Here is a 25,396-nt window from a genome sequence, read left to right on the forward strand (position 1 = left end):
CATCTACACTTCCTCCTAGGAGCCTCTCCAAGTGGCCTCACTGGCCTCTGCTCAGAGGATTTGCTCAGAAATGGGATGTTAGAGAACCATAGGGTGGGTTGTGGTGAGATTCTATATTTCCAGACATGATTTCCTTATTGGAACAAGGGATATCCTCTTGAATGCCTGAGCAAGAAAAGATAGCAAGCTTAGGCCCAGATTTTCTGTAACTGCTTGGTGATCCTTCCCACCCCTGATCCACCCAAGACCACATCAAACTCCACTCAGAGGAGCCTTCCCTCCCCGCCCTGTCTGGAATAGCCTCCCTTGCCACCCCAGTCACTCTCTACCGTGTCATACTTGTATTCTCTTCATGTCACTTTACTGAAAACATACGATCTATTGTCTATTTACTCCTGCGAGATACAAGATTCATAAGAGCAGGTCACTAATCTGTCCTGTTCATCACTTTAGGTTAGCTTTATTCATCATTTTAGGTTAGAAGCCAACACTGACACATGGATGAGGGGTTCAGTAGTTGATCTGGGAGGGGATCCAAGGAAGCAATGGTAGGGAAGTATAGGGAATGAGAGAGGGGACGGAAGGAGGTTCAGTAAGGGGTCCACTGTTGAGCACATTATTGCTGTGGGCTATTAGGGCTCAATGCTACTGGGGAAGTCTGGGAGACAGTATAGAAGTCACCCTGGAGTACTTCCTATGGAAAGGAGATGGGTCTGGGGTATTTATACACCAACTCTTGTCAGCCATTGGTTAAGGGCTGCTCCAGGGAGGTGTTAACTACCTGGTTCTTCTGGCCTGCCCTGCTCATAGGCAGAGTGCAGACGTCCTGGTCAGGGTCTATTTGTGACAGTCACAGTTATAAACAAAAGTCACAAGCATTTCCAGGTGGCACATTTGAATCCAACTGTGAGGTAATGGTGAGTGTCAAGGGTGTCTGGGTAAGAGCCACAGTACCTGCTACAGGCACAATTGCTGGCAAATGGTGGCAATTTGTTAGACGATTCAGGAGGAGTAGGATCCCTCCAGAAGGACAAGTTGGAGCTGGGTGTTCCAAGCAGAGAACTTTGTTTCTCCAATAGCCCGTTTTGTTTCTGAACATCTCCAGATGCTGATTTTCCTCTTGGAGTTTGGCGCTCAGGACTGAATTGTGTTTCTTGTGCTCTGGCCAGCACAGGGAGAAGAGTACCAGCCCTTCCACTCTTTATTGCATGGGCTCTTGGCCCTAGGTATGCACTGGAATCACCTGGAGAGCTTTTAAAGCAGAGTGATGCTCAGAGCTCTACCTGTAGGGGTTCTTATTCAGTTAATCTGGGACAAGGCCCCCTGCCTGAGCACTTTAAAAACCTCTCCTTCTCTGCTCCCCAAGTGATTCTGATATGCAGCCAGAGTAAAGATAAACTGGCTTAGATCTTATATAGGCATCAAACACAGGCATCTGAAAAGATCAGAGGTGTTCCCAGCTTCAGGTCCAGCTTGATCCAGCAGCTCGGTGATGTAATCAAGGTTTCAGTTTCTGGTGTGTTTTGCTTTGTTTAAACATCTCTGCCTTGCTTTCTGTGATTCTGGCTTATCTGCTCCTTGGTTTTTGGAGAATCCCTCAGAACTCCTAAATCACTACCAACATGTCCTAAGAGTGCATGCAATCTCATGTATGCCCAGTAGAAGAGAGACCATCTTTGCCTCTTGTTCCCAGCACAAATCTTGTGATTCATGCTGTTTTGGACTGGCTTAGGTATCAAGCCAATCCCTGCACCAATCATTATGGCTAGGGGGATGGCTCAGATCATGTGCTCCATTCTTAGCATTGAATTTGGTCAGTTCCCCATCTTAGCTCTGGATACACATTGCAATCACCTGAGCAGATTCTAAAGAATCCCGATGCCTAGGCCTCACCTGTACAGATTCTACTTTAATTGGTCTGAGGTGGTGCCTGGCCCCTGGCATTTTTCAAAGTTCCCCAGGTGATTGTGATGTTTAGCCAAAGTGGAGAACCAGGGCCTAGACATTGTATAGCCTCATGATGCAGGTTCGGACCCCTCATGGGTAGGGCCAACAAGTACAGGTCCTCTGCTTGGGCCTAAGTGTATGTATGCTTGGCTAGGGGCTGGCCACATGTCTAGCAGCCCTTGATGACCCCATAGAAGCACCCAGGAAGCCTGGAGAAACAGAGCTGCATCTTCTACAATTTCCAGCCATGAGTGGCAGGAGCCAATGGCAATCATATTGGGAGTATGTCATGCACGTATGCCATGTGGTGGCCTGCTCTCGCTGGTGATCCACGGGCACCTAAAGGCTTTCTCCCCTTTACCGTATCCGTTTCTTCATCTGCTATTTGGATTCAAAGAATACCCATGCCTCTTTGAACGGACTCCAGATGAAAGAGGCATTTGTGTGGTACCTTCAGTTCCTTGCAGGGAGCCAGTTTCCCTAGCAGGAAGGCTCTATTACAGAGTGGGAAGAGTTTAATCTCTATGGAGCTGTGCTACCCTAGGTAGGTCCCTTTACCTCTGAGTTTCAGTGTCCAAACCAGTAAAATGAAGACTCTATCTCCCAGAATGCTCTACATGAGCATGAAATGAGGTAACGTATGTGAGCCCCTAGTCAGCACCTGGCGCATACTAGGGGTTCAGCAAATTGCTTTCCTTCCAAGAATGCCATGGTTAGCTCTAAATCTTTTTAAAGTGATGTCAAATGGGGAATCTAAGACATGGTGTCCAACATAAGTAATAATTTGTTGCTGATAGGCTGAAGCCACTTGAACAACCCTTGGACTCCAAGCCCCTCAGCAGGCAGTTCCGGCCACCTCTTCATCTCTGTATCCCCAGCTGTACCACATGAGACGCCAGACTTTCTACACCAGAGGGTCTTGAGAGTGTTGTGAAGGAAGGTGTTGTGAAGCATGTCATCTCAAAGAGGTATTTGCTTCTAGTCACGGTATTTGCTTTTAAGTGGAATATTTGCTTGGGGTCAGGGGAGGATGGCGCCCTGAGTGGCACTGGGCCTGGCACAAAGCAAGTACTAATACCTGGATGCCAATGAATGGACTAGCCTTCCCTTCTCACAGCTTACCTCTCCTGTCCAATGGAGTCATGAAAGAAATGAAGATTAAGAGTGTAAGAAATAGTTCTGTTTATTGATTAGAACATGGTATAAAATTACAGCAATTTTCAGGCATTCTGGGCTTTCTGGGAGGGGCATGCAGTGCTGGGCTCTAGCAGGAGATGGAGTGAGGGCATGGACCACTGGGCATTGGCTCTCTTCCTGGGCACATTAAGGGACTTGCATTACCAGCACAGATGCCAATGTGAGAGAGAATTATTGGTTCTTTCCTCTGGAAACAAAGGATGTGGGCAATTTGTGTCACCAGACAATGCCATGCTTAAGAATTCAGTTCTAGCCTACATATGTTAGGTGCTGGCTCTCCCAATCTAGTCATATACGGATTCATACTGTTCTGTGTAATGCTCATTCTTCCCACCAAAAGAAGGGAAACAGGCACGTTGGTTTGGGAGGCCATCAAAGGATGGTGTGCATTTGGCTCAGGTCATCTTGCTTCCAGACGCATCAAGGTCTGCTGGAGGCAGTGGGCTGGGGCACGCAAGCAAAAAAGTGTGCACTACTGTAAGCTCAAGCAGAGGGACCTTCCATAGGGCAGCAGTGTGAAGAAATGAGCATGCTTCCAAAACAAACCCAATTTCATCTTGTCTCTCTCAAGAAGACGGAGAAGGAAGAGCTGGCCATCAGAGACTGAGCCATATGATGCTGGGTTCCATAGAAAGTCTCCAGTGGAGAATTCTTTCAAAATGCAAAAGGTGTTTCTGTCCCAAGAGTCGGTGTGTAAAATCAGAACGAGGGCAGAGCAAGGTGTTAAGAAGTGGTTGTTCAGTACAACGTCTCTGAGAGCCAGATGGCTGGGTTCACAGTTACATGACATTTTGGAATAGCTGGAGGGACCTCATGATGTTGTCATCCTGGGAAGGGAGGAAGGGGAAAAGAGAGGACAGTTAGAACTCTCCGAGGATTTTCCCTGAGAAGTTCTGTTACGGTGAGCAAGTCTCCAGCATGGGTTTCTCGTGCAGAAAGAACTCTGCAAGGGAATGAGAAACGGGGGTGGGGGCCCAGAAAGTAAGCAACTCAAGGCAAGAAGCACCTTCTCTGGCCTTAAGAAATTTGTAAGAAATAAATTATCCAGTGAAACAGTGAGTATTGCTTCTTTTTAGAAGCTCTGGGCAACTGCATTTTATCAAATGATTTTTCTCCATCTACTGAGGTGATTGCATTTTAAAAATTCTATTATGTCATTAATTATATTGATGAATTCTTGAATGTTAAACCAATCTAGCATTCCTGTAATAAACCCTATTTATTCTTTTTTTTTTAACATATTACAGGATTTGATTTTTTGTACCTGTGTCCAGAGGGAATATATTAGCCTGAAAATTTTCTCACTTTGTAACAGCTTTGTCATGTTTTCTTATTAGGGTTATGATAGCCTCATAAATCAAGTTGAGAATTTTTTCTTCTTTCTGTATTCTCTGAATTTGTATGACATTAACATCCTTTCTTCCTTAGAAAGATTTTGAAAGAATTTACCAGGTAAGACATCTGTGTTTGCCATTTTCTTTATGGGAAAGTTTTATTTATTTTTTTAAAGCATTTTTTAATGTTTATTTAATTTTGAGAGAGAGAGAGAGAGGGGGAGAGAGAGAGAGAGAGAGAGAGAGAGAGGAGGAAGAGCAGAGAGAGAGGGAGACACAGAATCTGAATCAGGCTCTAGGCTCTGAGCTGTCAGCACAGAGCCTGACATGGGACTCGAACTCACAAACCGTGAGATCATGACCTGAGCCTAAGTCAGTTGCTTAACTAAGCCGCTCAGGCGCCCCTATGGGAAAGTTTTAAATTAAGGATTCAATTTCTTTGACACACATAGGACTATTCAGATTTTCTATTTCTTTTGGTGTTAGTTTTGATAAATTATATTTGTAAGGAGTTTGTAGACTTCGCATGTTGCCAAATTTATTGAATAACTGACTTTTATCTTTACGATGTCTGTAAAACCTGTAGTGTTGTTACCCTTTCCATTCCTGATATTGATAGCTTGAGTGTTCTTTCTTTTTTGTTTGAATCAATCTTGCTAAGCATTTATCAGTTTTATTTATTTTTTCAAAGAGGCAAATTTTGGTTTTATTGATTTTCTTTTTGCATGTCTCTATTATATGTTCTCTATTTTACATTTACATTTTTCTATTGTATATTCCCTAAGAAATAAGTATTGAATGTAGAACATGTTTGGCTATTAAACAACATACTTCTAAGTCCGTGGGTCAGAGAAGAAAATATTTTGAATTAAAATATAATGAAAATATGACATTATAATCTATGGGATCTAAAGCAGTAGTTAAAAGAAATTTTATCCCTCTGTATGCACGTATTAGAAAAGAATGGTTGAAAATAAATGATCTAAATCTCCATCTCAAAAAGCTAGAAAGAAAACCTAAAAATTAAATTAAAATGAAACAGAAGGAAGAAAATAATTTACAGCACAAATGATAAAGTAGAAAGCATACCTATGATAGAAAAAAAATCAACAAAGCGAAAAGTTGATTCTGGGTGTCTGAAATCTTTTAAAAGTTGCTAGACCTTTTTTTTTTTAAGTTTATTTATTTATTTTGAGAGAGAGAGCATGAGCAGGGAAGGGGCAGAGAGAGAAGGAGAAAGAATCCCTTTCTCTGCACTGTCAGTACAGAGCCTAATGTGAGACTCAAACTCACAAATGGAGAGATCATGACTTGAGCCAAAATCAAAAGCTGGACGCTTAACTCACCAAACCACTCAGGTGCCCCTAAAAGTTTCTAGAACTTTTAAAAGAAGTCTATGGAGTCAGGCTGTCTAAATTCAAATCGTGGATCTGTCATTTACTAGCTGGGTGACCTTACTCCCTTTGTGCCTCAGTTTCTTTATGTTAGAGTAGCATCCATCACCATATATATCTATGGGTGGGTTGTGAGCAAGAAATGAGTGAATTAATGGAGAGCAATAGAGGTTGCTAATGTGAGAAACTAAACAAATTTGAAAATTTCACTCACCTGTTAAGCGAAGTCAAAAAAGCACACTTAAATAGGGCATAAGATTTAAAATTAGAATGAAGTTCAAGGGGATCCTGGGTGGCTCGGTCGGTTAAGCATCTGACTTTGGCTCAGGTCATGACCTCAGAGTTCATGGGTTTGAGCCCCACAGGGGGCCCTGCGCCGACAGCTCAGAGCCTGGAGCCTGCTTTGGATTCTGTGTCTCCCTCTCTCTCTCTGCCCCTCCCCTGCTCGCACTCTGTCTCTCTCTCCCTCTTAAAATAATAAATAAACATTAACGAAAAAAAAAAAAACGCAACAGAATGATGGAGTTCAAGTTCCATCTCTGTCACCTACTGGGCCTTAGCCACATCTCTCAACTTTGCAATGTCTCAGTTTTCTCTTCTTTAAAATGTGTATGATCAATACTACCGTGCACCCAGTTCATGATGATTAACATGTTGAAATATTTCTATCCTTGTTGGTAAATGAGCCTTCCATCCAGCATCTGTGCCTCTGGCTATCTGGTAACTGGCACAGGACCGCTGGAGCACCCAAAGATCCATCAGCTAGTGGGTCGGAAAGCTTAGAAGGATCCCTCTAGGGCACAGCTCCTTGACCATGAGGTCAAGGTCAGTTAAGAGTGGTTAGTTCTCAGTCCACTCTCATTATAAAACATTTTGAATATCACGACCAAGGCTAAGCTTGCACAGCGCCACCACCTCTCAGGATGGTTGTGAGGTTTATGCAAAATACTTGAAACTTGGTAGGTGCTCAGTATGTATATTGATAACTTCTCCTCTGCTTTGTGTATCTGCAGTTCTTACTGGGTGATCTCAGAGTAACTGTACTTTTCTGAAATAAATGGGGGATAGAAATGCATTTTTCTAAAGTAGATAAAAGCAACTATTTCTAGTTCAATTGCTGGCAGAGGCTCCGGGCTAGTCTATCCTTTTGCGGAATGAAAATGTCTTCCAAGGACCCGCAGGATCAGGATCATCTGAATGAGTGTTAGAAAAGCGGTGCCTCAAGCCCTGCTCCAGACCTACTGAATTGGAATCTGCATTTTAAGGAGATCCTCAAGGAGGTTGGTTTGCACAGTAAAGTTTTAGCAGCGTTGATCCCCAGGACATTTGTGTTAAAACAAAGATTTCTAGAGCCTCGCCCCCAATCTAGTGTTCATTTTCAGAACCATCTGGGCAATTTTGGGGCATACCATGGCTTGAGAATTACAGCTTTAGATTTTTTTCCCAGCTACCCCCTCGTAGTCTGAGGAGTGGGTCACTGAGCTGGAAGCCTGTTGAAAAAGCAGAGTGTTGTCCACTTGAGAAGCCTATGGTTTCACAGAGACCTCCCTGGCCTTTAACATCCCCCCCACAATCCTCAGGGTGTGTGGCTCAGCCTGTGTTTAGCCAAGACCAACCACAGCCCAGCTCTAGGAGGGGATGGAATGGAATTCTACCTGAGGTAGAGAGGGTATCTCAGCTCTCCCTTCTGCAGGGCCCCAGGCCTCAGATTTTCTTTCCTGGATCTAGTATGTTTTGTGCTCTGAGGTCTCTCCTTACCTCCTGACAGGATTCAAGAAATTCGTCTAAAGTCACGATGCCATCTTTATTTTTGTCCATTTTCTGGAAGACACAACAGGAAGCACTTTAACGAACCTGGTAATCTGCATTCCAAAACTTGCTCTTTGTTAACCACCTTTGCCCCGAGAATTCGGGTGGTCTTTCACTGGCCAGACAATCCCACCCAACTCCCTGGTTACAGCATTTTGAGCCCCATAAGCTTCCTTAAAATTGAGAGACTTGCTCCAGACTCTCATTGCCTCATCACCAGATTATTCTGCTGATACCCTAACATGTCTTCCCCAGACTCTCCCCCAGCCTGTCCACCTGGCAAAGAGAACACTGCATGTGAGAGGTTCGACTTCTGTCTCTGTCACTTACTGTGTGACCTCGAGTGAGTCTTTAAGCCTCTCTGAGTCTCTGCTTTTCCCATCTGCGAAGTGAGAGGATTAGACTAGAATGAGCTGGGACATTCTTCAATACTCTACCACTCGCTTACTTTCTTACAAAAACACCACTGTGGTCATGCTACTCTTCCACTCATGGAATAACTATAGTCACCCAAGCAAGACTGAACTCTTCAATGCAAGACCTCACACTCCAGCCCCTCCTCGTTTCCAATCTTCTCTCCCACTACTCCCCAGACATAAATGCTTAACACTTACACAAATGTGTTTAATGACGTCTTCTCTGGTTACTCTGCTCCACCAAGAATTTGTATGGAATGTAGAAGCTGTACTGTAGCATTTCTATTTCATAATACACTTCCCTGTTCCATTGTCTAGTATATACTTGCTTGCTTAATGAGATCATCTATTACTTGAGGATGATGCATTTTCTAATTCTTTTCTGTTTTCTACAATGCATAGGACAGAGTTGGACACACACCACTTGCTCAGAGGCTTGTGGGTTGGCTGGTCTAAGTTGGGCTTAAAGCTCGCGCACGACGTGTGTGCACTTACTTGGAAGAAGACATCCACGTGCTGCCTTGGAGTGTCTTCTCTGAGCACGGGATATGTGTATTTCCCCATCATGTCATAGATGGCTTTGACAATGTCCATCATCTCCTGGAGGATATGGAAGCACAGTGTGAGAACATGAGGTCAGTCTCTTTTTATGTGACAGTTTGGGGCTCCTTGTCCCCCTTGTGATTGAAAGTGATTAAAAGGACTCTCTTCAGCTGATGAGAAGGGCTGAAGGGCTATATTCTGAGAGGAGGCAGTGGGACATTCTCTTTGCCTTCATAAGCTCTTGGATAGGTTACCTTTTCTTAAGCATTATCCTCAGTGAGGGGTTATATGGGGGGTTGGGGTGAACATGTTTGTGTACTGATTGGCCCACACTCCATTTTTGGAAGACCCTCTCCCTACTCCACAATTCCCTTGAATGGTTGGCCTGGGTGGTTGTGTTTGTACTGGGTGACCTGTCTCTGTGACCACTGCTAATTTGGAACAAAGGTGGACGTCTGACTAAAGCTGGGCTACTCTGTTTTTCTCCCTGGAGAAGTTTAGCTGATGAGGCACAGAAACTGTAATCAGGAGTGATAGAACCCTGGGACTCGAAAGTCAAGTGGCGTTGGGGCCAGAGTCAGTGCCACAGGCAAGCCATTTCCAGGTTTTAGCTGAGGTTGAGTGAAAACAGACATCAAAAACTTGTGCAGAAGAGTAGAAGTTCTGTGAAGAGGAGAAGGGAGCGAATACACAGAAAGTAGAGAAGAAGAGAAAAATGCAGGGAGAAAGAGAGGAGAGGAGAGAAAGGAGTAGAGGAAGGAGAAGGGAGGTGGGGGTGGGGGGAGAAACAGACACCTGTTCCCATGAGCACATACATGCATACCTGCACACACACACACACACCCACACACACACACTCACACTCTCACTCACATATACTCACACATACATACTGTATACTCACATACACTCAGGCTCTCTGAGAAAAACAGTTGAAGAAGACAGAAACAGTAACAAGGACTCAAGAAGCTGCAGAGAGGCAGTGTCTCAGAACCCTTACTCTATAAACTAAAACCTCCTCTTGCACCTCCCCACCCCTCTGTTGCTAGCAACTTGAACCTGTCATTCTTGCAGAGGAGTGTGGCCATCTTGATCTCAGCAATGCTGGAGGAGGGTGAGGAAACAGAGGGGACAAAGGGGGGGGTGGAGAGAGAGAGAGGAGACTAACAACCTTCTAGTTTCAATAGAGTTTACACAAGTTCCATCAGACTAACTGTATCTTTATAGGAAATCTCTCAGCTTAAGCTAATTTATTTTGATGATTTTTTAAAAAGTTTATTTCTTTATTTTGAGAAAGAACATGAAAGAGTGGGGGAGGGGCAGAGAGAGAGGGAGAGAGAATCCCAAGCAGGCTCCACACTGTCAGTACAGAGCCGATGTAGGGTTTGAACTCACAAACCGTGAGATCGTGACCTGACCTGAAACCAAGAGTTGGATGCTTAACTGACTGAGCCACCCAGGTGCCCCTATTTTGATGATTTTTTATATTTGTAACCAAAAGACCTCTTTCTACAAAGTCATTCTTGTTTGATGAGGCCTGAAAGATGTTACAAATGCTGTCGTGTTTTCTTTCTAATCTTTCAATGCTTCTGGATACAGAATAAGTGATCATTAAATATTTATTAAAATAGTTAAATTGTTCTTATTATTAGTTTATAGATCTGTTTCCTCAAGACCGTGAACTCGTGAGGACATGCTTGCTCCTTCATTGCTAAGGTCTCTGCATGGGCTGGGAGCCCAGTAACTGTTGAGTGGGTCTGTGATGTTCTGATCACGCTGACCAGGCATGGTATTCCATGGCCCCTCCTCCAAATGCAGGAAATAGGGTGCAGGAAGGCAGCCTTGTCTTTGAGATATTTGAAATAGTGTCTACGGAGACCCAGGGGACAGACTCTATCTTGGGGTCCTTGTCTGCTACTCTTCATTCCAGGTGCTTATTTTATTTGTATGTGTTTTTAACCTATTAATACTTTTAGACTTATACAAAAGCTGTAGGAATAGAACAGAGCATGCACCTATACCTTTGACCCAGGTTCTCCTAATTTTAACTTGCAAAACCACAGCACAAGGAAACTGATAGGAAACTGACCCAGGAAACTGACATTTCTACAACAATGCTACAGTGCTATTAAGGAAACTATCAAGCTTATTCACCTCTCAACAGATTTTCCCCTAGTGTCTTTTTTATGGTTAAGGATCTCTCATCCATCTAACTGTTGTGTCCCCTTAGTCTCCTCTAACCTGTGACCGTTTCTGATTGTCTTTCAAGAGCAAGGCACTTCTGATATGAAGTGTCAGTTATTATGCTGATCAGTTATTTTGTAGAATGTCTCTGCTCGTGTTAGTTCCTGGTTTTCTGATGATTAGGTTGAAGTTATGCATTTTTGACAAGAATACCAAATCAGTGATATTATATCCTTCTTGGTGCATCCTATCAAAGTGGTTCTTGATATATCGTGTTAATGGCGATGTTAACCTTGATCATTTGATTAAAGGGGGTGCCTATCAAGTTCCTCCCCTGATCTTAGTTTCTTTCAGTGGATCTTGCCTGCAAAAATGATTACTGTGGTGTTTGCCTAATGCTGACTTTGTATTTCCTTTATTCCTTCTTTATTTATTAATTAGAATTCTTCTTTAAGGAAGAATTGTCCCTTATCCCCTATTTATCTATGAATTCAATTATTTATTTGAGTACATATTTATTATTTATTTGAACACATATTATTTGAATACATATAATCTATAATTATATATATATAATTTAGTAGGGACTCATGGATGTGTTCTTTATTTTATACCTTATAATCTAATACTAACTTTCTTGTTTTTTTTTTTAGAGGTAGAGTGTATGTGCAAGCAGAGGAGAGGGGCAGAGAGAGAGAGAGAGAGAGAGAGAGAATCTGAAGCAGGCTCCACGCTCAGTGGAGCCTGATGCAGGGCTCGATCCCACAACTCTGGGATCGTGACCTGCGCCGACCAGAGTTGGGACACTCAACTGACTGAGCCACTCCGGCACCCCTAACACTAGCATTATTAGATATGTTGCTCAAATTGTTCTGGTTTTGGTGATTAGGAACTCTTTCAGACTTATTCCTGCAGCTTTTTGACATGTCACAGGCTTCCTCTCTCCCCCACCTCACTACTTCTTCCTCCTTCCTTCCTTCCTTCCTTCCTTCCTTCCTTCCTTCCTTCCTTCCTCTCTCTTTTTCTTCTTTCTTTCTTTCTTTCTTTCCTTCTTTCCTTCTTTCCCTCTATTTCTCTTTTTTCAAGCACCCCAGTACTTTCCAGCACTACAAGATACTCCAGGCCCATCTTGCATTTTCTCGGTCCTAGTCCTGGAATCACCCACTTCTTGAAGGAGACTGGTTCCTTTAGCTGGAGAATGATATTCAGACACCAAGGTCTGGTTGCGAGGTGTCCTCATTGCTGGAGGGGTGTCATTGTCTTAGACCCTCCCAAGAAACAGAAATGGGAAATAAACGTCTCTACCCATGGGTTTATTTTAAAATGTAGGCTTTGTAAGTCCTTCATATCTGCATTGTTATAGGTTTCTTTCCTGAGTACCTTTTATAAGAGGAAGGATTTAAGACCAATTTTGATTGCTGTCTCAGGATTCTCATTGCCTATAATTTGGATGAGATTATCTCCAAATGATTGTCAGGGGGAAGATCCAGCTATCTTTTCTAGGAAGCTGCTTATCCACACTTTCTTTTTCTTTTAAGGGGTTCTTTATTAATTCTGCCATCAAGAGAGGTCTGATGGGTATAAATGGGAACAATATTGTCTGGTCTACAAACAAGGAAGAGGGAGCTGGAGATAGTGAGATTATTCAAGTGATGGAATTATGGCTGAACCAAGGTTGACAACCGTGTTATAAGTCCCATTTTAGGGTCTTTTCTTTATCTATTTTGTAAAGTAGTATTTGAATATTTTGTCATAGCACATATTTGAGTACGTACAGAAGCATTACATTCTTTGAAAAATTGAGATAATATTATACATACGATTTTAAAAGATGAATTTTTACATCTTAATACTTTTGTATGATCTTAAACGGCCATCTGTTATCCCATTACATGTATTTCTTGGAATCCACTGAACATATCTGTTATTAGTAGATATTAGGGTTTCACATGTGGGGGATCATTCATCACTTGATTTTCAGCACCTAGAACACCTAATAAGCCCTCAAATATATGTTGAGCAAATGCACGACTGAATGAATGAAGACTGAATGTCAGAGGGAAATTTGCAGGGCTGGGGTGAGACCTGGAGATGCTATTACTCTAGGCACTGGGCTTGGCACTCAGAAGCTCAGGGAATGGGATGTTACAGGATGCTATGTCCAAGCTTCAGCTGAGATACCAAAATACAATAGATACCAAAGTGAGTTTTGAGACAGACCTGTGGGTATTTCACTGGCTAGACACCACAGGTGGCTCTAAAAGTGTCAGGCAGTGAAGAATCAGACATTATTTGTGATTTGTTAAGAGATGGCTGCACTTGCCATCGTCCCTTTCTGTGGTTTTATTAGTAGGCAAAATAGATTGTGGCCAGGGTGATCCTATTGCAATCTCCCTTCTCTCTTCTGGATGATGTCTGCAATTCTACCATTCCAACTTTTAGCTTTTTTTTTTTTTTTTAGTGTTTATTTAGTTTTGAGACACAGCGCGAGCTGGGGAGGGGCAGAGACAAAGGGAAACACAGAATCCGAAACAGGCTCCAGGATCCAAGCTGCCAGCACAGAGCCCGATGTGGGGCTCGATCCCACAAACCATGAGATCATGACCCGTGCTGAAGTCGGACGCTCAACCGACTGAGCCACCCAGGCGCCCCTCCAACTTTTAGCTTTAATTTGTGACTATTAACCTATGAAATGTGAGTTCTCCTAGGAAGAGTAACTCTACACAAAAATCATTTGCATTCCCTTTGGAATGTACACTGAATACATGTGACCCAGTGACAATAAATGAATCTGCTTAATCCTTTCTTGAGTACTTGGGGGCAGGGCAGGGTGGGGCAATGGGGTAGGTCAAAGGTGACCAGGAATCTCTCTGTTAGCCCCAAGGCAGATCCCTCCTCATTCAGACAGTTTCATTCTCCAGACGGGGCTGTTTACTGTTTAATTAGATGCCTTCATTGAGCCTCCTTCGTGACCCTGGCCTCAGCTCACTTACCTCTTTGTTTATGTATCCATCTTTATTGATGTCATACAAATTAAATGTCCACCTTAGCTTCTCATGGACGGTTCCTCTCAGTAAAATCGACAGAGCAGTTACAAAGTCCTGACAAATGAAAGAGGCATTAATGACATTAACCACCAAGCCTTGGGGTGGGAGGAAGCTCTGTCTTTGGGTCAGACTCTATGACTGCTTTTATATAGTGGTATCTCTCATGTCCTCTGTCCCCTGAAGGACATGGCCAAGCTCAGCGAAAGTGCCCCCCTTCCATTCCCTACCCTGCCCCATTTTGGGGGAACAGAGCGTCCTTGAGGAAGAAAGTATGTGCTGACATCTCCAGACACAGGTAAACACAGCCTCCTGTGGCACTGCCCTATCCCACAGCTGCAGTTAGCCTCAGAAAGGCAGTATAGTCTACCACCGGAGTTCAAATCCCTCTGTTACCTCTTCCTAGCTGTTTGACCTTGGAAAAAACACTCAATCTCTCTTTGCCTCACCGTCCTCTTCTGTAAACTGGTAATAAATAATAGAACACTACCTTGTGGGTTACTATGAGGATTAAATGAGTTAATACATGCAAAGCACTAGTACAGAGTCTGTCTCGTGGTAAGCTCGGTGTGAACGTGAGCTGTTACACTCTTTTCCTTAGTCCCTCTGAGGCCCTGAGTTCCCAGAGGGGTGGGGCAGCTGCTGTTTCTCTGTCTTCAGGAAATGTTTGTTAAATGGATGACGGACTGAAGCATCTGAGGACCCGACTGTCCCATCAATAGCACACAGTTTAGAAGAGGAGATGGTGAGGACCCCGGGACTCTGAGACAAGCATACCTCGAACTTCACGGAGCCTGTCTGGGTGGTGTCGAAGGCGTGGAAGAGGTAATGGGCATACATGCTGGCATCTGAAAGGCACAGAAGGAAAGGCAGGTGACGGGAGCCGGGGCTTCACAGAGGGAAGGGAGAATGCTTGGAAACAATAAGGAAGAGAAGAGGGTGCTGCTGGGGTGATGGAAAGGAGGAAAGGCAGTGTGGGCAAGCCCACTGTGTAAACAGGGACCCATGTGGCTGTCCTGGATTTTAGGTGCAAAGTTCTTAGGACAAAGACAAGCCCTCACCCCTACATCTAGCCATCCCCGGAGGAAGACCCTCCTGCTGGTTCACGTGGGTAATTCTTGGTGGGTGAGTGACGTGGCAACTGTGGGAAGAAGGCGCCCTGCTGAGTGATGTGCAATGCCATGGAGTGAGTACTCACTAGGGAGCAGACAGACCTGGGCTTGGCTAGCAGCTCTCTCCCTATGTAGCTGTGTGAACAGGCATCTAGCAGAACCTCTCTGAGCTCCTCTTTCCTGTCTCTGTACAAAGGGATGTAGCAAAACCTATCTCTTGGAATTTTTGAAAAAGTATGTTAAACTTTTCACATAGTCACATCATCTTAACCATCACCATTCCTGCCAAATGGTCAAAACTCAATAAACTGTGGCTCAACAGAATTCAACAGCAGTGGTTCTGGGGTCTTCATGGGGTGAAGCTGCTCCCCAACTTGCAGAGGGGCCTTGTACGGGGTCCCACACTTAGGAGGGCCCCATCTGTGCTGAAGAGGCCCATGAGAGACAGAGCCCAAGAAATGTTTGGGACACTTGGATCTCCATTTCATCAGGACCCAGGGAAGGGATCCTGCAGGAGATAGCTCCTGGGGGCAGGAAGTGAAGTGGCACGTGACTCATAGAAGCCTTGGGAAAGAGCCATTGATGTCTTAGGCCCATGGAGGCAGAGCAACTTCCTTCAGGAGTCAGGCACGGCAACAGAGTGTCTGTGGGCCTGGCACACTCACTAACCTGGACTTCTATGCACAGCTTGATGTTCCCTACATCTTTTTGGATTCATTTATTTCTACAGTCTCTGGTATTGAAATTATTTTTCAAAGTTTCACCTTGCCCTCAGCTGTTGTAAGGAAAAGAATGGAGAGTGTGTAGCAAAATGGTGGAACCAACATGGCGGAGCTTTACATCAGACACTTACGGGATAGAATCCTGCTCTGCTACTTACTGGCTGCGTTATCTTGATCTTGATCTTGAGTGAATTGCTAACTTCTCTGAGACGTTGTTGTCCATCTGGGATATGATACAGTACCTGCTTTCTAGAGCTGATATGAGACTTTATGATATTGCTTTATTAATCTCTTCTCCTCTCTTGGAGAGGATCCATTTCAGAGCTCTTTTCTGCTAAAACTTTAGCTAATTCCATATCTTGTAATAAGGGAGGGGAATCTTACTCTGAGTTGTCCCTGCTGTTGAGGAGGAGACAGATAACAAGAAACATGAACCTGGAGGAAGAAAGGCTGTTTACCAGAGAAGGAGTTGGGAAGGATCTTTTCAAGATCAGACTCACCTCCATGAGGGAAAAACTGAGCGTAGATCTGCTTGAATGTTTCTTCATTGACCACACCACTGGGACACTCCTGCGTGAAGGGGAGAGAGTCAGTGGGAGGGAGGGCTGCCTGGCCCCGAAGGAGGAGACTGGGTCCAGCCTTGGGGTTTAGGATTCCTCATCATCCCTGATGAACAGGGACCGGGAAAACACCTGTACACTTCTGTGCCTCCAGGTGAGTGGCCGGGAGATAGCCCTGCCTTAAGAATGAAGCTGCCTTGCAAAATGATGAGACATCATCAGAGAATTGGCACTGTGAGGTAGAAACAGCTTGGGATTTGGGCCTAGGAAGGTCTGGGTTTGGATCCTGGCTCAGCCTCTTCTAGGCTTTGCAACTTTGGGTGAATTAGTGTCTGATCCTCAATGTCCTTACCTGTAAAATGGGGCTAACAGTACTTTCTGACAAGGCTGTCATGAGGTTTAATATATGAAATAATACGGCAAATTAATACATGGGCATTCAGGCTTACACTTCAGTCTTTATGAGCTCAGCACAGACCTAAATCTCGTCAGTTCTGGGGCACCGACAATATTGACAGTGTGAATGGGTCACACTAAGGCTAGAAGCTGGGCCAAGGTGAATTCTCCAAGGTTGTGCCTGCCATGTTGTGAAGTTCCTGGGCTATTGGCCAGTTTCCCATCTATGGAGATTGCCTCATTCTTGCCTGAAGTCTTTCTTTCTAGCCAGGTGATCTTGCTCTCATGTCTTTATAGAATTGGCCTTCCTTTTACAACTACACACATGGAAAACTCTCTGATGGGCCCTGTTGACATTTGGAAGAGCTTTGCTCCAGATGGGAAATCCTGCCTGGGCCTTCAGATGCCCTGTGGGCCTTACATTTTTGAAGCCTCGATAAAGAACTTGCAGCTCCCTCTTGGTGAAATTGGTCTGGGCCTCCAGCTGCTCCAGTCCCTCAGGCCGATGGCAAACCATGGTCATCTCCAGCTCATCTTCAATCTTATCTGGAACCAGAGGAGATGGCATTGGAGTGGCTGACCTTAGTGGCCACTTGTCAGACCACAGTCTGGGCTGTCAAAAGAGTAGTGTTATGACCTGGGATAAGGGATTCGGGGCTGGGGTCACACTGCAGATGATCCTTCTGCCTTGACCACCCCCCTACCCCCAACCCAGTCACTTCTGTCTCACACTCAGTCCAGTCATTACCCCAGGGGTGTCAGACACTACTCAGGGAGGGAGCTTCAGGCTGGAGATGAACAGGTTCCAAGTGGAGATGAAGGGAGGAGTGCTAAAAATAAGTCCATAATGAAAACTTTCCCTTTCTTTCAAAATAACTTCTTTGCACATTCAATTTGCTGCCCACTGAACCATGTGAATATTCTAGAGACACAGGTAAGTGAGTGGAATGATTAACAGCTTTCAAACAGCAAAGGGAAACAACTCTATTAAAAATGTAGAGCAAACTCTCACCATTTGGTACGAATAGATGAAGGCTAACCCAATTTGGCAAAAAGTTCCAATTATGGCATGTTAAATATTAATTTAAGAGTACGAGTGTATTTTACAGTGTTGTTTTGTAATGTCTACTAGACATTCTTAAATAATAGGCAAGTGACTTAAATGGGAACTACTTGATATAAATCAAAGCTTCTGAAGCGTTTGAGGGGTTCCAAAAACAGTTGTCTGAAGTAGCAGTTTGTTCCTCCAATAAGAATGACAATGTAATATAATTTTTCACCAGTTATTGAGAAAGGGTCAGTCAAAGCAAGAAATCTGCCCATCTCCTACTGAAGGACCACAAACTGAATAAGCGGAGGTTTTCACACTTTACCATCACAGCAGGATAAATGAGTGTTTTCCTCTGGGTCCTGCCAGACGCTTTCTATAAATTTATTCCAATCAAGAATCAATTGTCGACTAACCTTCGCTGCCCATTGTTGTCGTGCAGACATAAGCAAATCCATATACTGAACGACTGTACATCTGGGCCGGCAAGAATAGCGATGAGATGGGCAAGCTGCTGGGAACGCCACACTCCACATGACATCCCATGACCATGGAGGGTGGGGGGCAGGCTGTGTTTCTGAGAGAACAGGGTGAGCAAGTGCTTTCCACTGAGTATATCTGTCTAGTCAGTGCCAAGCTCTTGCTATCAGATTTTCTCTTCAATTGTCACTTTTCCTTTTGAGACTGTGATCTTAATACAAAAGGAAACTCTCCAAATGAGTTTGCGTCTTGGACATCTTCCCTAAGGAAATGGATGTTTGGGGAAGGTGCCAGGGAGAGGCAGAAGAACTTGGTAATAATTCCCAGTGGTTGTCTTTCTTGTGTGCTGGGCAACTGGTATCACCTTATCCTCTTGGGAGTAGGGCAGATTATTTAATATAAATAAGATACTCTGTTTATACAACATAGCTGTAAGTGACCGATTTCTTTTTAATTCTTACAGAGCCTTTAATTATTGTTTTGTTTGTAGCTAACAAGTGGCAATTACCTTAACATTGCAGCATTTCTATGTAAATCAAAGGGCTGATCCACCCCTCCAACGCCCCCCCCCATGTAAATTTAATTCAGAATACTTGCCTATATTTTTAGCTCATTTTAAAATAGAAATAAAATTATTGGTTTGAATCTCCCAGTGTTAGATTTAATAGCAATTTTATTTTGAAAAACACAGATATTTAAAAGTGTGAAGAGAGGTGAACTATTAAAATGGAAACAAGGAAGGCAGAAATGTATTTTTTGGAAGAAATGATGTATTTTTGCATGCATATAGTATACCATTCTCACTTTAACTTATCTGGAAGCTGAAAAGACTTCTTTTGAAAGATTGTCTTGTTTCTATTAATCTTCCTGTGACTGAATTCTTCACAAGATCAGGGAAGTCTGTTTGCGGAAGTCTGTGAGAATCTCTCTGATTCATAAGCTGCACTTACTTACCATCTCCTCTATTATAAATGCACTAAGTAGTTACTGAAATATCAAATATTAAGCCCACTTCATTAAGGGAGAACTAGACTTTATCAATAAATGATTTGTTTGCTGTCTGGGCAGAGGGATCAATTTCCGTATTGGATTCCATAATATCTGAATATTGGGATGATGATTGCCAAGCTTTGGTTTGGTTTTGCTTCTCATCACCCTCTAATTGTCAGGCTGTGGTAACATCAGTCACTGAAGGAAATTCATGTCTTTGGGGCTCAAGATGCTGGGAAGTAGCCTGCGTGTCTTCAACCAGTGGTTCTCAATTTTTTGTTTTAATGTATTTCATAGTAAGAGCTACAATTAACAGCACATTCCAGGATGCACATACATATAAACAAAGATTTTATGACATATTTTGAAGCAAAAATTTCCTGAAACACTTTTCCCTATTGATGTGAGATGTACTCTGATCTCAATTTTAATCTATTTCTTTGTAAAATTGTGTTAACCTTCATGTGTCATGACCTGTGAATGGAAAACACTGAGTTGTCTACACTTGTGGCAACCTTCTAGAAGGGCCCACATCTCAGCATTCCTCTCCCTCATACCTGCTCTCCCTTCCCCTCCTTCATCTAGTTCCAGCCACTATAAATATATTCTGAAGAAATTTCTGAAGGGGCTGCTGAGGTTTTCACATTCCTCCTGTTGCACTGACCCCCCTCTCTCAGGGAGTCCCTGGGTGCTGCCCAGGTGGTCCCAGTAAAGGAAGGAGGGAGGCCCAGCTCTCGGGTTGGAGGAGGAGGAAACAGAACTAACAGGTGGGGAGCCTCTTTGACAGTTTCTTCTGTTAAGAGTCTGCAAGGTGAAATGTTGCTTGATATTATTTTTGTTATTAAAAGTAATGGTGAGTCAGTTACTAAGTCAGATTGAGTTTGGATGATAGACATTAAAATTAACCTAGAAATTTAGTACTATGGTGGTAACTACATAACAAGAATTAGAATACCTTCTGTTGGTAAAATACTGTTAATCTGTAAAATGTTTTCATGCCTGTTGTCCCACTACAACCTTGTGTGTGGTGGGGAGCGAGTATTAGAAAGATGGGTGTCTTAACAGACAAGGAGATTGTCTAACCATGAGTATCTTAAACACTGATGAATTGCCTATTACTGCGGGTAAAGCAAGCTAGAAAAAAATCAACGGGAGGGGATTTACAGCAGGAAATTCCCAGACTGAAGGAGAAGTTGGAGAAGATGATTCAGATTAAGTGGTCTTTATTGTTTTGAGTTCACGGACTCTTCTGAGTGTGGGATAAAAGCTTTAGACTCTCAGAAAAAGAAAAATGCACCTAATTATGGCATTTTTCTGTACTTTCAGTTAGGTCTTGGATATTTTAAACACATGGAGACATGTTAAGTGCTTCTAGCACAGGAGATCTCTTCCAAGCTCTGTCACTAAATGGCTTTGCCTAAGACAGAATGGGACCTAGAATCGAGCCAGTCCCAGGTCTCTTTTATAGATCTGGCTTCCATGTGCCCCTACAATGGCTTCCCTTTCCCTTAAGCACAAACTGCAAATTGGTTTGTGACCAATGTGACAAAGTTTGCAATATTAGGAGCTATGCTCCTAACAAGCTCTGTACAGGTCACACCCTTAGATTATGAGTTGTAAGAGGACCCAAGCCTTTAGTCTCCTCCCTAGTGAATCTCCTCTGTTAGCTCCGTGACCATGACCACGGCCAAGGCCAAAAACCATGGCCATGATGACTTCCTTCTCCCTGCACTAAAAAATAGTCTCTTCATCATGGGGTCTCTGGGTTGGACTTGATAATCACCTATCTGTTTTCAAGGTTACAAAATGGTGGCCCTTGACATAGAATGCAGCCTCCAAATAGGTCTTGTTTTGTTTATAAAATGTGATGGGTTTTTTTTTGTTTGTTTGTTTTTGGAATTAACTGCCACTATTGAAAGATGAGAGATGGACAAATTCGGGTATTTTATTTCTCTTGGAAAATGGGATTATCTAACAACTTTTAGTCTCAAATTCTCACAAGGAAATAGTTTATGAAAGCTGAGCAGTGGCTGTTCCCTCTGACCAGCCAGAGCCTCTAGCGCTCCACCTGTACACCTGTGGCTCACTTCATTCATTTATGCTACCTTCCTGGCCCCACAGGCATTTGACTTTTCCCTTCCTGATCTCTGCCCGCTTACCTCCCACCTACCTTTTTTCTTACCTCACTCACCACCCAGTCAACCACCTTTTCTCTCCTTACTACTTATTTAAACACATTCCACTTTGTTTCACAAAGGGCTTAAAATTGATTATAGGAAATAAATATAATAAATTTAAAAGAGATAAAGTAACAAGAAAAACTGCCTCAGAAAATGTTGATTTGATTAAGAGGTCAAGGCCATGGGGAAAAAGACAACTTAGAAATACAGGTCATTGATTCCAAGCAGTGACCAAGCTTGAGTCACAGACTGGCCCTGAGTTTTTACATATTATCTTGTTGCCCATTAGAGAAAAACATATCCGTTTCTTATTAGGAGCAAACCTCTTCCTCTAACTTGTCTCTAAAAGAAAGTTTCCAGCTGTTTCTATATAGGTGGTGTTTGCTAACAAGGGGCAAAGAAAGTTGGTGAATGAGTAGACTAATTACAAAATCTATTTGATTAAGAAACTCTTCTTTCGGAGGCACCTGGGTGGCTTAGTCGGTTGGGCGTCCGACTTTGGCTCAGGTCATGATCTCGTGGTTCATGGGTTCAAGCCCCTGCGTTGGGCTCTGGGCTGCTGGCTTGAAGCCTGGAGCCTGCTTCGGATTCTGTGTCTCCCTCTTTCTCTGCCCCTCCCCTGCTCACACTGTCTCTCTCTGTCTCTCAAAAAAAAAATAATAATAATAATAATAAACATTAAAAAAAGAAGCTCTTCTTTTGAAAGTAATATGACCAAAGTAGTCAAGTTAGTTTAAACTTTTTTACCTCTCTGATACTGGTAATACCACCAGGCGATGTCTAGGAAAAAGTAAGAAAACATTTTACCAAATCCATTCATCGAAAAGACAAAGCATACTTTTATTTTCCATGGAGATTCCACTCGGAGGGTGTCCAGGTCACCATCCAGCTCGACATACGCAAAGAGATCTTGTAGCAGAGCTGGTGCTGACCTTTTCCTTATCCTTTTCCCCAGGTGGGAGCAGGCAAGAGTAACGGGTCACCTCGCAGTGCCCACGGCTCCCAGCAGGGGGCTCATTGAGCATGCCCGCAGCCATGCAGCCATGCAGCCCGAAGAGAGATGGGATGGCATGGGGCAGAGGATGCACGGATGTGGATGGGTCCTTGAAAATACCTGCATGTTTGGTTGTAAAGTGGCTTATATGATACCCTTCACAACAGAGGCCCCATGGTCCCCCTCTGCTACCTTGTCATTTGAAGCTGCACATTTTGTAGGATTCTATATTCGCTCACTCAACAATCATCAGTGACATACCTATATATTTCGGTGAATGAAACGACTCTGTTCCCTGCTCTCCTGGAGCTTACAGTCTACAAGCCTATGCTTCTCTTTTCCCTTTAGGAGCTTGATAAGTAACACCGATGCAGGGGAAAACAAGGTTGGGGGGGGGGGCTGTGGAAAAAACTAATTAGCACATTAGAACTTGTGAGCAGAGTGGAGGCAGGTGAAGTCCCCTGTTGTGCTGAATACGAAACATAAGACGGATTATCAGACCTGGAAACTCCTTCATGGCACCATAGAGTTGGCGGGTCCAGGTCCCAGAGAGTAGAAAATGGGGGTCTTGTTGCTCTCCTGCAGGCTTTTGGGGTTGATTTGGGGGGTCAACTTGGTTTACCTCTGTAGGCTATTATTTGAACTTCCTCCTGTCCTTCCATCACTCCTGACCAAGAGTGTGTGAGCCAGTCTAGCTATCACTTTAAGTGTGTTTTGGTCACTCCCCACCCATAACCCCAGACAGCAGGGGCTCATTTTCTGCTGTGGTATAGGGGCGCCTGGGTGGCTCAGTCAGTTAAGCATCCAACTTCAGCTCAGGTCATGATCTCACGGTTCGTGAGTTCGAGCCCCGCATTGGGCTCTGTGCTGACAGCTCGGAGCCTGGAGCCTGCTTTGGATTCTGTGCCTCCTTCTCTCTCTACCCCTCCTCTGTTCTCTCTCTCTCTCTCTCTCTCTCTGTCCCCCTCAGTGCTCTCTCTCTCTCAAAAATAAAATAAAACATTAAAAAAAATTTAAGTGGTGGTATAGATGGATATCCATCCTCTGGTAAATATTTCTGCTCTTGACCTGGTCCTGATCTGAATCCCATGGGAGAAACTTATTTTGCCAGATTTAGTTGCCCTCTGTTATCACTCTGATTAATAGCATTTGCACTTATTTACCATTTCTAATAGACTTTATTTATTTTTTTTATTTAAATTTTTTAACATTTATTTATTTTTGAGACAGAGAGAGACAGAGCATGAACGGGGGAGGGTCAGAGAGAGGGAGACAGAATCTGAAACAGGCTCCAGGCTCTGAGCTGTCAGCACAGAGCCCGACGCGGGGCTCGAACTCACAGTCTGCGAGATCATGACCTGAGCTGAAGTTGGCCACTTAACCGACTGAGCCACCCAGGCGCCCCTAATAGACTTTATTTTTAAGGCAGTTTTAGGTTGACAGAAAAATTACGTAGAAAATACAGAGTTCACATGCACGTCACCTCACGGCTTCCCCTATCATTAACATCTTGCACTAGTATGGTATATATGTTACAACTGATGAACCAAGATTAAAATATTTTTAGCTAAAGTCCATAGTTTACATTAGAGTGCATTCTTTGTGTGGTGCAGTTCTGTGGGTTTTGACAAATGTATAATGTCACGTATCTGCCACTACAGAATCCTCCAGAATAGTTTCACAGCCTTAAAAATACTTACATAGCATTTTTGTAGTGGTATGTCTACAAATATGGGTTCACCGTCTCTGCCATGCCAGGGATGGGATTGGGAGAGAGATGAAAAGACAGACTGTTCATATGGAGGTCTCCGACTAGTGGTGAGACATGCACAGAGACCAGGATTACAAACTCAAATGCCAGTAGTAGTTGGTAAGTAATTTAAATGAGTCAGGTGCTGGGTGTACAACCTGAGTGGCAGGGACTGAGAACTGGTGAGTCATTACCCCATGAAAGGGAAACAGCTCTTACAAAGCTAGTCATTGTTATATAGAATTTAGGTTATATACAGATTTTTAGTTTTTCTTAAGAGCTGCTACAGTTAAGATTGTTTGTGTCCTGACTCTTAGCTGTTATCAATGACTTTAACATTGGAAACATACAGCATGGGCCAAATATGATATTCCCAGTTGTAGGATGCTATGGATTGCTGGCCTGGAACCCTTCGCTGGCAAATCATGCCAAGGCCAAGTAGTGGCATGGCAGTGTGGACATGGCTGAGGCATTGGGAGCCAAGAGGAGGAAGCTCTTCATGAATAACCCCTGGATGGCAGGAAATTGAAAGGGGTGGCAGGGATGGCTCCAAGGGGAGCTGGTAATTTGAGTCTTCAAGAAGGAAGGGAAAAAGGGAATATCTATCATATGCAATGATACAGAAGCCAAAAGGCCAGGGTGAGCTCTCCTCTAGTACAGCTGACTTCTTACTGAGAACAACTGGAAAAGGAGTATTAAAGAAATAAGCCAATTAAAAATTTTTTAAAAATTACCATGGTAACAGGAACAAAAAGACACCTAAAGACTGGGCAGGGGATGGGGGAACAGGAAAAAATACCTTAACACATGTGTTTGAAGGCACTGGAGAGCTACCAATTTATCCTATCTTTAGAAGCAATGATTCTGGAGGGAAGAAAAACTCATTAAGGTGAGCCTGACAGTCAGTGCTGCTTTTCATCTCACAGGGTATGCTGATTTATAAGTGGCATGGGTTCTGAGCTTGAGAAACTGAGCAAAAGGGTCTGCTAAGGGGAAAGAATATAAGCAGAACTTTCGGCAATCTGGGAAGACAAAAATGGGATCAGTCCTACGAAGACATTCAGGGCTCGAGGGGCCAAGACTGGAGGGGCCACAGAGGAGGGGAGCACAGACATAATGTTATCATCCTGAGCTATCATAAGTGACTGAGGTCAATGGAAACTAAGCAAAAACCACAGCCCAAAGGTTGCAGAGCTAAATGGAGCTCTTGGCAGGCTCACAGGGTTATGGGTTAGCGGTTAGATTCAGGGTCTTCTAGGAGGTGGGTTCCTGGTGAACATTCAGGCTTTCAGTTTG

General features: G+C 43.6%; 1 protein-coding gene across 2 annotated transcripts in view; it reads right to left on the reverse strand.

Moving 5' to 3' along the window:
• Nucleotides 1-3,123: 3,123 nt before the first annotated feature.
• The window catches only part of KCNIP1 (potassium voltage-gated channel interacting protein 1), a 213,467-nt gene continuing 191,194 nt past the window's right edge, over nucleotides 3,124-25,396 (reverse strand). For both annotated transcript variants that reach the window (XM_030327687.1, XM_030327681.1), the window contains exons 2-8: nucleotides 17,080-17,204; nucleotides 16,203-16,272; nucleotides 14,646-14,716; nucleotides 13,818-13,925; nucleotides 8,593-8,697; nucleotides 7,631-7,693; nucleotides 3,124-3,971 (exon numbers count right to left, since the gene is read on the reverse strand). In XM_030327687.1, coding sequence (XP_030183547.1) covers nucleotides 3,924-3,971; nucleotides 7,631-7,693; nucleotides 8,593-8,697; nucleotides 13,818-13,925; nucleotides 14,646-14,716; nucleotides 16,203-16,272; nucleotides 17,080-17,204 — 590 coding nt within the window. In that variant the 3' untranslated portion in view covers nucleotides 3,124-3,923. The remainder of the gene's footprint in view (nucleotides 3,972-7,630; nucleotides 7,694-8,592; nucleotides 8,698-13,817; nucleotides 13,926-14,645; nucleotides 14,717-16,202; nucleotides 16,273-17,079; nucleotides 17,205-25,396) is intronic.

Source organism: Lynx canadensis, chromosome A1 (assembly GCF_007474595.2).
Source record: "Lynx canadensis isolate LIC74 chromosome A1, mLynCan4.pri.v2, whole genome shotgun sequence".
Taxonomy (NCBI): Eukaryota; Metazoa; Chordata; class Mammalia; order Carnivora; family Felidae; genus Lynx; species Lynx canadensis.